General features: G+C 51.0%; 1 protein-coding gene across 1 annotated transcript in view; it reads left to right on the forward strand.

The window, feature by feature from the left end:
- Nucleotides 1–23: 23 nt before the first annotated feature.
- Nucleotides 24–14,137, forward strand: part of LOC105986538 (neuron navigator 1) — a 147,005-nt gene continuing 132,891 nt past the window's right edge. Inside the window, exon 1 of the mRNA XM_013017510.1 lies at nucleotides 24–608. Coding sequence (XP_012872964.1) covers nucleotides 62–608 — 547 coding nt within the window. The 5' untranslated portion in view covers nucleotides 24–61. The remainder of the gene's footprint in view (nucleotides 609–14,137) is intronic.

Below are 14,137 nucleotides of genomic sequence, written 5' to 3' on the forward strand. Positions count from 1 at the left end.
CGGCGGCGGCGGCGTAGCCAAGACCAGCGCGGCCGAGCTGAAGGTCTTCAAGTCCGGCAGCATGGACAGCCGCGTCCCCGGCGGGCCGCCCACCTCCAACCTGCGCAAACAGAAGTCCCTCACCAATCTTTCGTTCCTCACCGATTCCGAGAAGAAGCTGCAGCTCTACGAGCCCGAGTGGAGCGACGACATGGCCAAGGCGCCCAAGGGTTTGAGCAAGATGGGGTGCAAGGGCCGCGAGGCGCCGCTCATGTCCAAGACCCTGTCCAAGTCCGAGCACTCGCTCTTCCAGGCCAAGGCTGGCCCGGCGGGCGGCGCCAAGACGCCCCTGGCCCCGCTGGCGCCCAGCCTGGGGAAACCCAGCCGCATCCCGCGGGGACCTTACGCCGAGGTCAAGCCGCTCAGCAAGGCGCCCGAGGCGGCCGTGAGCGACGATGGCAAATCCGACGACGAGCTGCTCTCCAGCAAGGCCAAGGCGCAGAAGGGCTCTGGCGGGCCCGTGCCCTCCGCCAAGGGGCAGGAGGAGCGGGCCTTCCTCAAGGTGGACCCTGAGCTAGTGGTCACCGTGCTGGGCGACCTGGAGCAGCTGCTCTTCAGCCAGATGCTGGGTAAGTCCTGCCGCCCCGCCCTACCCCACCCCTCCCCTGGCCTTCTCCTGGCCAGCTGTAGGGAGAAGAGGTGGAGGAAGGCGATGCTGCTGCCCCTTCCCCCTCTCGGTCAGGTTCTGCTGATCACTGGGCAGGTTAGGAGGGACACTGCCTCCAGATGTGCAGGGCTAGCCTATCCAGAGGCGCCTGGCCGAAGTGTGCCTTGAGATGTTTCCGCGAGGGAGCCCAGGCTCTCCGCCTGGTCGGCCTGAGGTGAGGCTGGACAATGGGTTGGGGGACTTAGGGTTTTCAGAAATAGAATCATTAACTCCCTCCAAGTCTAGGCAGAATGTGAGGCTGCTGGGGAGATCTGGGCTGTGGAAGCGATCTGCGCCGGACGAGACAGTATCTAGCGTGCTGTGGTCGAGTCAGTGAGAGCCTAGATCCAGAGCACAGATGTGGGGAGAACAGATGTGAGGGCCGGTTGGCTCTGGAGCAGAGCTGAGGCCCCACTTCCTCTGTGGATCCCGAGTGTGAGCTCCAGTCGGATTTCCCCAGTGTGAGGGATCTGGCAAAGAGAAGTAAAGCATCTGGAATCAGAGGTGACCGGGCAGCCAGCTGTGCGCATCTGGATGCCTGAGAAGCCATATTCCTCAGCCCCAGGTTCTGCCCCAGCCCCCTCCACCAGGGTCGTTTAGGGAAAGGTCTGGGCTTTTTTTTTTTTTTTTTTAATGTGGGAGACTTGGAAGACATTGCCCTTTGGCTAATGAAAGCCAAGCAAGCTGGGTAGAGAGAAACAAAGCTTGGAGAGGTGCTCCATTGTTCTCCGACCCTGAAGAGTCCATGCAAAAACCCTGCAGCACCCTGGGAACTGGTCTTGCTTTTTTCTAGAGCCCCCTGCCCTCAGAAAGAGATAAGTTGAAGATGTGCTGAACACAAACTGGGAGCTTCAGGAGCCCACAGGGTGGTGCTGGGGGCCTTGGGAGACCGGTGGAGAGGCCTGGAGTTTGGGCAAGCCACCTTGCCTAAGGACTTGTTGCAGTGACTGGGATGGGGATCCTCTGGCCCTGGCACTGAGGGACCCAAGCTTCCCAATACCCTGCATACTGCCTGCCCAGCAGGGGCTGGGAAGGGGTGTGTCATGTGTGTGAAGGGGGCGGGACCGAGTGATGAACAGACTGAGTGACCGCTTGGTAGAGCAGAGATGGATAGGCCAGTCACCCCTGGAGAGTACCCAGCTTGAAGGAGGCCCATTTGGCCTGCTTTGATCATTCTGGTGCCTCCTGCCTCCTCTGTAGGCCAGGATGAGAGTTCCATAAGCAGGAATGAGGAACCTGTCCTTGTGGAGGAGGCCACAGATGGGTTTTTGCAGAGGCAATTAGGTGCCTGGACAAGGGCAAAAGGGGAGAAGCAGCCTTGTCCCCCAGAGAGCCCCTTCTGAAAGCCATTATTGTCTGGGCAAAGTATGAATTGGGGGTGGAGTGTGTAGAAGGGATGAGCCCACCTTGAACTTGTCCGTTGAGCCTGTCAGAAGGTCTTGCTCTCAAGGAGCTTGCAGCCCAAATGGAGCCAGACAGATAATGAGGTGGAGGATAACTGATTTCAGGCAGGAAGGGAGGACTAAGGAGAACTGGAGCTGGATTGTGTGCTGCAGAGGAACTGGGTAGGGAGACTTGTGTTAGGCCTGTCTGCGGAGGTGGCTGTGGAATTGTGACTGAAGCTTGCAGCTGACTGAGAATGAGCATTGCCAGAGACTGAGAGGATGGTGGGAGAGGAGAGGACCTTGTGTGCCTTAGGCAGGAAAAAACAAGTGTGAGAAAGCAGAAGGACTGAGAGATCAGAGGGCACAGAACCATTTTCAAGGTCAGAGCTTATACCCTTTGGGGTGACCTAGCTGATCTGGGCCTTCTCACTCTGCAGATAGCCCCAGAATTGATTGCCAGTTATGGACCTCATAACTGCTTAGGGGTTCACCACAGGAACCCTGACAGGTAGTCCTAGGGCTGGCTGGAGGGTGGGGACAGGGGAGAGAGGCTGAGCTGTGCTTTCTTATTCCTGCTCTTGAACTTGTCATTTCTTCAAGCATACCTCCACCTATCTGGAGAAATAGAAGGTCCAAAGTATCATTTGCATGGATGAGTCCCCAGGCCCAAGACTCTTCTTTCCTAGGACACCTGGTTGAGAGAGGGTTGAGGCAGCAGTTGCAGAGGGGCACAGGTCACCAGAGCAGCCCTGGGAAGTCCCCAAAGGGCTGAGAGGCTTTGCTCTCAGGTGGAGGGGAGAGTGTGAAGTTTACCGGGTTCCCAGTTTGGTTCACTGGGCTATCTCCGGCTGAGAGACCAAAGGCCCTGGGAGGTCATACTTGGAACCAGATGACAGGAGAGGCTGGTGACTCTAGGCCCAGCTTTGCTCCTGTCTGAAGGCAGGGTAGAGTAGGTACTGGCAGGGTGGGGGTGAGGAGGACCTATGCCAAGGGCCTGTAAGGTGTGTCCAGGGTCAGGCAGGCCCTTGATGGAGACCAGTGTGGCCTCTGGGGAGAAGAATGCCTGCCCTGATGTGTCAGGATGGGAGCTACGACATGGTATTTGTTCCTTCCAAGAGACCAGAGCAGTTCCTGGTCCCATCCCAGACACAAGAAACTGCCAAGACCCAATTACTGAGGCAGTGGGTGGGGGAGACAAGGCAGTCCCAAATGAGAGCCTTCTGGTATAAAGGGAGAGAACTGAAACCTGATCCTCCCCTTCCCAGAAATCAGCTGGGGCCCAGATGGCCTAGGCAAGCTCCCTGTCCCTCTCCTCACCTTGGAAGCTGCCAAGTAACTAGGGTCTCCCTGGGGAATCCTAGAAACTTAGAAGACCAAGGGGGTGCGTCCCCAGGGGAAACAGGCCAATTCCAGGAATCGGATGGCTTTGCATTCTAGCCCCATAGTCCTCATCAGGCACTTTGGCTCCTGGAGGCAGATCACCAGGCCTGATCTGGGCCTGAGCAGGAAGCTGTGTTCCTGAGTTCCTGGCCCAGGAGTCCTAAGCTGCAGGTTCTCCTCTGAGGTTCAGGTTCCTTGAGAGAAAACACATCTTTACCCTGAAAGGCTAGAGGAAATGGGACTATCCCAGGTAGCTTAAAGACTTTATATTAACACAGAGCAGTTAACTAACATTCAAGCCCCACATTTTCTCCTCACCAAAGTCGGTCTATTGACTCCTCCAAACATCTAGATTTTTTTCCTTCAGTGTCCAGAAAAAGAGGACAGAATGGAGTAGTTAAGAGAACCCAAGGTCAGGGTCTGAAAGAACCCAGGAACTTGGACCAGTCCCACTTTTTCACAGTGGGTGCCTGACCATTGGGGGTGGGTGGTTATGCTGACAGACCCTCAGAAGCTCAGGCCACATAGAAATGAGGGAGAAAAGCAGGAGGCTGTCCACTTCCCTGGGTTGCTGTGGAGCCTTAAGGGTGTCAGGAAGAGGACCACTCCAGAGTAGGATGCTTTGAATAGGAGAGGATGAAATGCCAGCCCAGACTCCCCCCCCACACACTTCTTTTTTAAATTCAGTGTTCTTGGGAAGGGGAGGGGACAGTAGAGATATGCATTCTCCATAGAAGAATGGCTACCTAGAGCAGACAGGTACATGTGCAAGCTCACCCAACACCTGAGCATCAGAGGTTCCACCCAGCGCCAGGCCTGGCTCTTCCCAGGGCTCCTTAAGGCCTGACAGGAAAGTGTGAATGAAGCTTACTTCTGCTCTTTTCCTGGCAGCTGCAGTGGGGCTGGAGGAAGAGTGAGGCTGTGCAAATCATAGGCTCATGGGGTTCTGACAAGCAGGTGAACATGCATTACAGAGCAAAAGCTGCCTTGGAACTTCAGAGCCTGAGATCTATTACCTTCCGCAGGGTTAGCTCTGAGGACAGTATTTCTCCCTACTTCATTCAGATTGATTTGTTGCAAGGCCAGACTCCATCCCTTACCCAAGTAGTGGATGAGGGTCCACCCCTCTTTTCCTCTTCTCTGAGCCTTGCCTTGTTCAGATTGTTGCAGTGAAGCTGGCCTTCTCACAAGACAGCTTGGATCTTAGGGGTAGACCCTCTGTCTGGGCAGAAGGTACAGAGCACAAGTGCTGGAGAAGTTCTGTCCAGGGGAATGTCCTTGGCCCACTCCAGGCCACAGGCCCTTTCTAGACCTCAGTTGAAAGGACCAAGTCACCTGAGGTATTTCCTGACCCTTCTCTCTTTCCCCCCTTGCCAATGTGTTTCTGGGACTATAACTACCTGTTCCCTGCCCCAGGCTGCCAACATCAGGTTTTCCCTTCCCGATAGCGCTCCCTCCACACATGTATTCACCCCTCACAGCCTGTCACCCGAGGGCTTGGTGGTGCACATGCTTTGCTTCATGGAGCTTGGGAGCCTGGTTCTGTACTGGCCAGGCCAAGCAGAGACTCTGAGTCCACTCCTGCCACTCGGCACCCTGCTGTCGAGTCGCCTGTGTGGTTTGCTGCAGTGTCTCCCTGGGCAGCCAGCAAGGCAGATCAGCACCTCTGCAGAGCATTCTGCCTCCCTCAGCCTTCCCTGGAATTTCACAGAACCAAAGAGTGGAAGTTGTCTGGTTGAGCCACCCACTTAGAGCTGAAATTATTCCCTCTGTGGCATCCTAGGCAGGTGGGTGTTCTGTTTACACACTCCTAGTAACAGAGGGCTCACTACCTTTTTTCCCTATAAAGCAGTCATTATTGGAAAGATTCTGTCTTCTGAGAATTTCTATCCATGGCCCAAATTTGCTCCCTGATCCTGACAGATGGAGCTAGCTTGCCTTTCACAGAGTTCTTATATTTGAGGTCAGACACTCAGATACCTAGCAATCTCCATCTCATCTTTTCTTCCGTTGTCTTCTCCTTTCATTTTCTTAACATTTGTCTTGAAATGAAGACTAGATAATGCAGAGCCTGGCCTGCTCACCTGGCTCCCAAGCTCAGAGGATTCCATCCCCCTGGACCACAGTACTGCCTCCTCATCATGTTTGCATATGAGAGTGACCCTGGCTAGGGGCCCACAGCACCTGGCTGCATTTTCCCCTGTCCCAACCTGGAAGCTGGACTCCCTACAGCCACTTCCCACTGCCTACACTGGCTGTGCTAGCCAGCCAGCAGAGGGGAAGTGGACGCCACCTGTTTCTAATTTGTGCTGGCTGACCTCCCCCCACACCCTGTTTGGATTACCCAGATGCCTTTGATGTCCCAGGAGCCTACAGCCTTCCCTTGCTTGCACAGGAAGGACCCAGAGACCCAGACCCCAGCTCACTGCCCTGCGTGGGCTGGCTCCCTCCAACCAGAGCCCCTTGAATCCCAGGTCAGCCCTCAGGGCCGCCACCACCTCCTACACTTCCCACGTACTATTACTTCTGAGGCCTGGGACAATACTGGAGCATCCTGGGTTCAGTTCTACCTTGCCCCATTGGGCCCAGGTCGCTGAGTGCTCCTGATGAGCAGAGATGAGGTATAGGATGGACAGGTGCCCCAGAAGCTCTTTATACCTCCCTGATGGGGTCTAAGGAAGAAATAGAATTGTACCAGAAGTATAGTCAGTATAAGGGTTCAGTATGGATGCAGAAGTATGTGCCTGGAATATGGGGTGCTGAAGGACATGTCATATATCACCCAGAGTTTTTGCTGCTGAAAGGTGGAGGCACAAACTGCAGAGGTGGGATGCTCCTATTAGGACAGTAGGAAGACCTGCTGGGAGTTCAGACTCCCCAGCTTAGTCCAGTGCCTTAAGTCAGAGGGAAGAGGTTGCAACATAGCCCTTCTGCAGCTACAGGTTCACCTCCCAAGAGCTTTGGTTCCAGAAGATCATAGTTCTGCTGTATAGCTCATGTTTGACACAGATTCTTCTCCAACTCACTTCCAGCCAAACCCCAACAAGGCTGCCAAGCTTGGCAGGGCTTGGCCTTGGCCTTAGCCATCCTGGAATCTATTTTAGACATCTCAATGATACATTTCGGAGCCACTGGCAAGGGCGGTTTCCCCACAGAGTCTTCTAATTTCTGGGTGGAAGCCCTGGTGCTGGGCCTCTCATAGTGCTACTCCTGTGACCTGGAGTTGTAGAAAATAAAGGACAAGGGCAGGTTCCAAGTGCTAGTGTACCAGAAACACTCCTGCTATCCAGCCCTGTGGAATCCGGGAGTTCTGCAGGTCACCCATTTGAGTGCTGTTGTTGGGTACAGTGGAATGGTTGAGTGTCAGAAGCTCCAGGTTATTTTTGTGGAAAGCCAGGGTTATAAACCATAACCTCAGACTGAGCATGCCCAAGACAGTGAATGTTCTCAGCAAGACTTGGGCAAATGTGCTGGGAGGTATTGGGTTAACAGCACAAACCCGGAGAACTTGGGTGAGGCTGTATCAGTGAGTATAGTGGATGGTATGTGTTCACAGTGATCAGTGAATATAATTTAATCCCTTGCACATTCACTGGCTTGCAATACACATTGAATATGGTGTGTTTGTGTGTACACAGAAGAGCTGAATTAGTAAAAGTGTCTGAATAAGACCATAGTAGAACACTTCCCCCAACTAGACCCCAGGCAGAGATCACAGGGTTCGAACTCCTGGCTTCATTCCCAGGTAAACACTGAGTGCTGGTTACTCCTTAGATTCTGAAGACACAGGCTCCCTTTGCCCTTGGTGACCCACTTACATAGGCCCTTCTCCTTTGGAGAAGCTGGCATCTTACCAGAAAGCCCTGCTTTCTCTCTTCAGAGTACCTAAGGTGCCACAGGGCTTAGGAGTCCAACATCTCCATGCCTAGGAGCTGCTTCCTAGGAGGCCTGGTACCTGCTCCTTCCCAGGGAAATAAACCAGCAGTCTACTAACACTTACCTGTCACTCATGTCTGAGAGGCATTGTTCTTATTCCTTATCAAAAGTCACTTACGCCAGGTGCTGATGGCTCATATATGCAATCCTAGCAAACCAGGGGGCTGTGTTCTGTGGGTTTGAAGCCAGCCCAGGAAGAGAATTCAGTGAGATACTGCACTCAAATTAACCACCAAAAAAAGCCAAAAGTGAAGCTATGGTTCAGGTGATCAAGCACTAGCCTGAGGGAAAAAGCTAAGGGACAGTGTCCAGGCCCATACAAGCCCCATAACTGACATGTACACAGACACAGACATAGGCACACACACACACACACACACACACACACACACACCACACACACACACACACACACACGCGCTCGCGCGCGCGCATACACACATGTCATTTAATGCTCACAATAATCCATGGTCCTGGTATTTACAGATGAAGAAATGATGCACTGAAAAAACAGTTGACCCACCTAAAGCCAGTTAAACAAGCAAGCAACAGGGCCAGGATTTGAACTGAACTCCTGGGATGCCCTGCCTCCCAGAGCCTCAAGCCTCCCCCAAAGATTGCTTCCATTTAATTCAGGAGCAACTGTCAAGCAGTCTGTATGGGCAGACGGGGCCAGCTTGTTAGTTCACAGGCCAGATGAAGAGAAAAAGACACACCCGTTATCATTCTGGGATAAAGAGAATGTGGCAAATGTGCCACGGAAAATAGACCAGGCGAGGCAGAGGGGAGGAGAACCTGGAAGTAGAATTTATGTGTGCGTGAGGGGATAGACAGAGGGTGGGAAGGACTCATGTAGTTTTGGCGTGACTTTTGATTAGGAATAAGAACAATGCCTCTCAGACATGAGTGACAGGTAAATGTTAGTAGACTGCTGGTTTATTTCTCGGGAAGGCGCAGGTACCAGTGGGATTCTGGCAAGATATGGAAAGAGAACCATAAAGGAAGGAAGAGGAAGTTGAAGTGTAGTTCAAGTGGTAGAGCCTTGAATGAACAATCTAAGGGAAAGCACTGGGGTCTTGAGTTCAAGCTCAAGTACCAGCACAAAAATAGTAAAAGATAAGTAAAGGAAGGAAAGAAGAAGCGTGGGGCTTGATGGTGAATCTTGTCTGGCTGGAGAAGTTGAAAAGGAGACCAAAGGCAGATGAGAAGATTGGGTAGGAATCATGGCTGATGGGAATTAACATACTGGAAGAGGACTGTAGACTCTGGATAGATATTTAGATGGAAGAGAGCATGGAGAGAATGGAGGTTCACCCCTAAAATATCTCCCAAATAATCCTGTGTCTCCTACATTCCCAGAGAGGCCACTGACTGGGACTCAGTTTCACAAGATTGCTCTTGTAGCCTCGGAATGGCTATATGGAGGCACCCAAGTGGAGGATACGTTTGGGCTTAGAAGTTGTCCCTCCAGCTGGATGCTGGTGGCTCACACCTGTAATCCTAGCTACTTAGGCTGAGATATGAGGATTCTGGCTCAAAGCCAGCTGGAGCAAGAAAGTCTGTGAGATTTTTATCACCAGTAAACTACCAAAAAAGGGCAGAAGTGCTGTGGCTCAGGTGGTAGAACTCTAGTCTTGAGTAAAAGTTAGCATCTAGGGATAGTGCCTAGGCTCTGAGTTCAGTCCCAGGACTGGTAAAAATGAAAAAAATCATTTGTCCCTCCAAAGCAGTATCTCTCACCAGGGACTGGGCCTCTGTTTCCCCAGCCTAGGGGAGTGTCCTGCTAAAGGTAGTGCACAAACCAGCTAGACCTGGTAGAGGCCTGGCCTTAAACTGGTTTAAGACTAGACAGTAGAGTTTTCCAATTTTTTGCAATTTTGAAGATCTAAGAAGAGTGGAGACCATATTTCAACTCCTAAGTTACTATGCCTTTCAGGAAGCCTTCCTGAAAGACTGGGAAGTTGAAGAGCTATTTAAAGACATTAAGTGCTTATGATAAGGGGAGAAGGCATTCCAGTTACTCCTTTTTATTTGAATGAAGGTACAATAACTTTGGGTCTAGTTGGCTTGGAACCTTCAGAGCAGATGATCCTCCAAGCCCTGTGGTAGGAGGAATGCCTGCAGGATGTAAGGGTACTCTTTACCCTAGGCTCAAGTCTTCCATCTTTTTTTTTCAGTGTGGCAGTGTGGGGGTTGAAACCAAGGCTCCATGCCTACTTCTGAGCTATACCCTAGCCTGCATCCGGCTTCATCATTCCTCTGGGATGCTTCAGTTGCCATGCCTGGGCATTGCTACGGGACCTCGTTGTTGTAGGTGCCAGTGATTTGTCATGGAGGCTTTGGTTTTCTCACTGAGTCTGTATGTTCCCAGGAGGTGTTGTCCTGGAGTTCAGGGGTTGCCACGGGGGATGGGTACTTCCTTTCCTGGCCTCAATGATGACAAAGCATACAGACATGGCTCTTCTGCACTTGCTCCTGCATTAGGGGGAAGGGCAGCTGTGTCCATCTGGGGTAGGGAGGCAGGTGCCCAGTGCCACTGCTGCTGACCTTGCCACGGTGGCTGGAAGCAGCCACAGGAGCGGGTTCCAGATCCCGTGCTGCCTGACACTGCACAGCAGCGGGGTTTTCTTGCTTCTCAGCAGGCTGCGGCTGCTCCCGCTGCCACTATCAAGGGACCAGCTGGACTCCCAGGAGCTGTAGGGCCAAGTCTCTAAGCTGAGAAACCTGCTTGGCTCCTTTAGCCTTTCTGAGGTCCTTTAGCCCAGCCTGCAGTTTCAGGGCTACTGAGGGCCAGTCCCCAAAACTCATTCTCCTTAGAAGAAAGTACTGAAGGAAGTGGCGCTGTAGCTCAAGTGGTAGAGCGCTTGCCTTGAGCTGAAGAGCTGAGGGACAGCGCCCAAGCCAAGTTTAAGCCCTACGACCGACCAAAAAAAAAAAAAAGATTAAAAAAAGAAAGAAAGAAAGAAAGTACTGAAGTCCCAGGCTCTACCGAGGCCAACACAGTCTACAGCTAGGACCAACACCCTCACCTCAAGGCCCTGTGGGGGACCACTTAACACTCAGGCCTGTCTGAGTTGCTGACAATAGTGACTGACATGCACTGAGCACTCACTATTTGCCAGCTGTGCTTTGTTTGTATAAACCCATCTCATCTTCATAATGAGATCTATTCAAGGGTTATATGCAAAATATTTAATAACCCTGCCACACTGTGGAGCCGGGGGAGAGCCGGGGGCCTCCTGTTATGCCAGGTGGTTAATTCTATGGTTGTTGGATTATGGAGGGGGTTCACCAGAGCAAGGACCCAGGTGGCTGGGTAGTGGGGGGTCACAGGGAAGGGGCACACAGGAGGGGTGGGAGAAGCACTTAATTCTCTTTTATTTAAAAATCAGGATGGAGCTGGGGCACGGTGGCTTATGCCTATAATCCTAGCTACTCGAAGGCTGAGATGTGAGGATCCCAGTTCAAAGCCAGCCCGGGCAGGAAAGGTTGTGAGACTCTTGGCTCCTATAGACTACTCAGAAGAAGCCAGAAGTGGCACTGTGGCTCATGTGGTAGAGTGCTAGCCTTGAGCACAAAGAGCCTCAGGGACAGCATGTAGGCCCTGAGTTCAAGCCCAGGACAGGCAAAAAATAAAAATCAGGATGGGATGGTGCAGGTAATTCATGCCTATAATCTTAGCTACTCAGGAGATTGAAATCTAAGAATCACTGTTTGACACCAGCCACCAGCTTGTGCAGGAAATTCTGTGAGATTTCTTATCTCCAATTAATCACCAAAAACCTAGATGTGGGGATATGACTCAAGTAGTAGAGAACTGACCTTGAGGGAAAAAGCTAAGGGTCAGTGCCCAAGCCCCAAATTCAAGCCTCTGAGATGGCACAAAAAAAACAGAAACAAAACAGAATAAAATCCAACTAGGATGCTCTACTCATTGTTTTCCATTGACTAGTAACCCCAGAATTACACAAGATTCAGATATAAAAGAAATTAGGGAGGCTAAGGATTAACATTGGTCTGCTCAAAAGCATGTCTCAAGTCTCAAGTTTTGGTAAAGCTAAGATTCAAACAAGGCTTCATCGAGGCTATTACACTTGACTCTGCTGCCTCTTTTTTTTTTTTGGTCCGATCGTGGGGCCTGAACTCTGGGCCTGGGCGCTGTCCCTCAGCTCTTCAGCTCAAGGCTAGCACTCTACCATTTGAGCCACAGTGCCACTTCCAGCTTTTTATTCAGCTTATGTGGTGCTGAGGAATTGAACCCAGGGCCTCATGCATGCAAGACAAGCACTCTACCACTGAGCCACCTTCCCAGCCCCATCTGCTGCCTCTTGCATGACAAGTAGCAACTCCTTTCTCCTTTCTGTGTTATAGAACTCTCTGGCTCAGCCAGTCCTGCTCTCTATCAGAATTTGTTATCTGTTGCCCTCTGCAAACAATCCTTGGTGCCAACTCTCTGCTAGGTTAATTCTGACAGAGGCATGGCTGGTGTTGGACAGAGCAGAGCCCAGGATCTGCAGGAGGTGTCTCAGCAGGAGGCTTTCCAGTTACACATGAAGGAACAGGGCCAAGGTAGCCTGAGCAAGGATGACTAGATGCTCAGGAAGAGTGGAAGTCTAGAATTTTGGCTTTGGAGGAGCTGTTCCTCTGGCCCCTTCCTCCTGTGTACCCTGGACCTGTCACTTGCTAACTGTGCATCTTGAATAAGCCACTTAACTGCCTGAGCTTCAACCTCTTTGTTGATAAAACAGGGGTAAGGTTCCCCAGCTTCCAGATCTAGGAGGGCTGCATCCATTTACTTGCTCACCCTTCTGCTAGGAGCCCTGAGTTCTAGATTAGATTTCCCATAATACTGTATGGTACAGGGGTAGCAGAGTTAGCTTCATAGATGCTTGAATACTTAGGATGCTATCTATCATTTATGTGTGTTACACACCAGATGGTGTTCTAACCAGTTTACATGCACTAATTTAGAACAACAGAATAACAAACTATTTCCCCCTTCCTCTTTTTTTTATCAACAAGTAAACTATGGTTAGGTAACTTCCACCATGCTCACATAGGAAGTGGAGGGTCCTGGGTATGGGTTCAGGCGGTTTTCCTGGAGCACCTGCCTCCTTAACCACTATACAAATGCCATTACTGTCACAGAAAGCTGGCCTTGTAGTGTTCCACAGGCATGGCAACCCCTCCCAGGCAACCAGCTGTCCACTCTGAGATCTCCTGTAAGAACTTACTGCTGCAGTGAGCTGGTAGTTTAGCATCCCCTAGAGCCCATTGGGTACCACTGGTGGGCTGTAGACTTGAGGGGTTTATGGCCGATTCACTTTCACACCATCTGCATACTCTTCACCTGCAGACCCATATTGACAGTCTAGAAGGGCCAGCACCTCTGCTACAGGGGAATAGATGGACACCAAGGTTCAGGTATCTGCTTTTGAACTGGAACCCCACCCATCTTTGGGTCCTTGACAGCTTGTGGCAAGAAAAACACACACTAGCTTTCGAGTCCTGCATGAGAGTTCTAAAGCTCTAATGTCTACCTGTTGTTGTCCATTGCCCTCTTTGAACTTATTCTTTGTCTACTGATGGGGACTAATCCCAGCATTTGGGGGTGATTCTGAGGATTAAATAGAAGAAGTATGGAGCATTGGTGCATTAGTTCTGGTCTTACTTCCTCTCCTGGTGTGCATTTCTCTTTCCTTTCCACCTGGTGGTGGCTAGTAATCCCAGCAGATTTCACTCAGTTTGCTTCTTGTCATTGACCTTGTTTCAATTCTGCTCAGACTCTTAGGTGTGCCTTTAGAAGCCCTTGGGAACCAGCTTACAAAAATTGAGAAACTGGACACCAGTGGCTTATAGCTGTAATCTTAGCTATTCAGGAGGCTAAGATTTGAGAATCATGGTTTGAAGCCAGCCTGGTCACACAAATCCAAGAGACTTTTATCTCCAGTAATCTAGCAAAATGCCAGGAGTGAAGGTATGGACAAGTGGTTGAGGGCCAGCCTTCAGCAAAGATAGTTTCAGGTCCCAAGTTCAAGCCCCAGTACCAGGGTGCATGCTTGTGTGTGTGTGTGTGTGTGTGTGTGTGCGTGCGTGCATGTGTGCGTGCGTGCATGCGCACACAAGCATGCATACATAGTTTTATTGTAGGGTACAGAGTTGTCTCACAGGTGGAGCCCAAAAGTAAACTAGATTTCCAGGAGAAAGGGATCTAACACACAAATGACTCATTTCCTTTGGTACCTCTAGCTGACTTCTGCCTCCAGCCCTTGTGACAGAGCATGGAGGCCTGTGGCTTTGGGCCTCCTCTGTCCAAGAGGTCAGTCAATTTGCCCAGAGTGGAGTTAGAGAATTGCGATTGACCTATCACAAGGAGAAAGGAATTCGTTTGTCAGTAGATTTTAAAGTTTTGTGTCAATCCAGTGGTAGGTTGAACAATGGTAAAATAAAAATGATCAGAAACCATATGAAAAAGGTGGACAGGCTTTGAGGTATGGATGACTGTCTAAGAGCTGCATTTTTGGTTAAAGTTCATTATTTCCACTCTTCGGCCCAAGACTTACCTGGAATCTAATCAGGGTGAAAATGGGCAGTATTCTTATTTCACAGGGATGGGGCAGAGGTGGTTTGTAGTTTTTTGTTTTTGTTTTTTTTGTTGTTTTTGGGGGGGATCCGGTTGTGGGGCCTGAACTCTGGGCCTGGGCACTGTCTCTCAGCTCTTCAGCTCAAGGCTAGCACTCTACCACTTGAG

Source organism: Dipodomys ordii, unplaced genomic scaffold, assembly GCF_000151885.1.
Source record: "Dipodomys ordii isolate 6190 unplaced genomic scaffold, Dord_2.0 Scaffold35, whole genome shotgun sequence".
Taxonomy (NCBI): Eukaryota; Metazoa; Chordata; class Mammalia; order Rodentia; family Heteromyidae; genus Dipodomys; species Dipodomys ordii.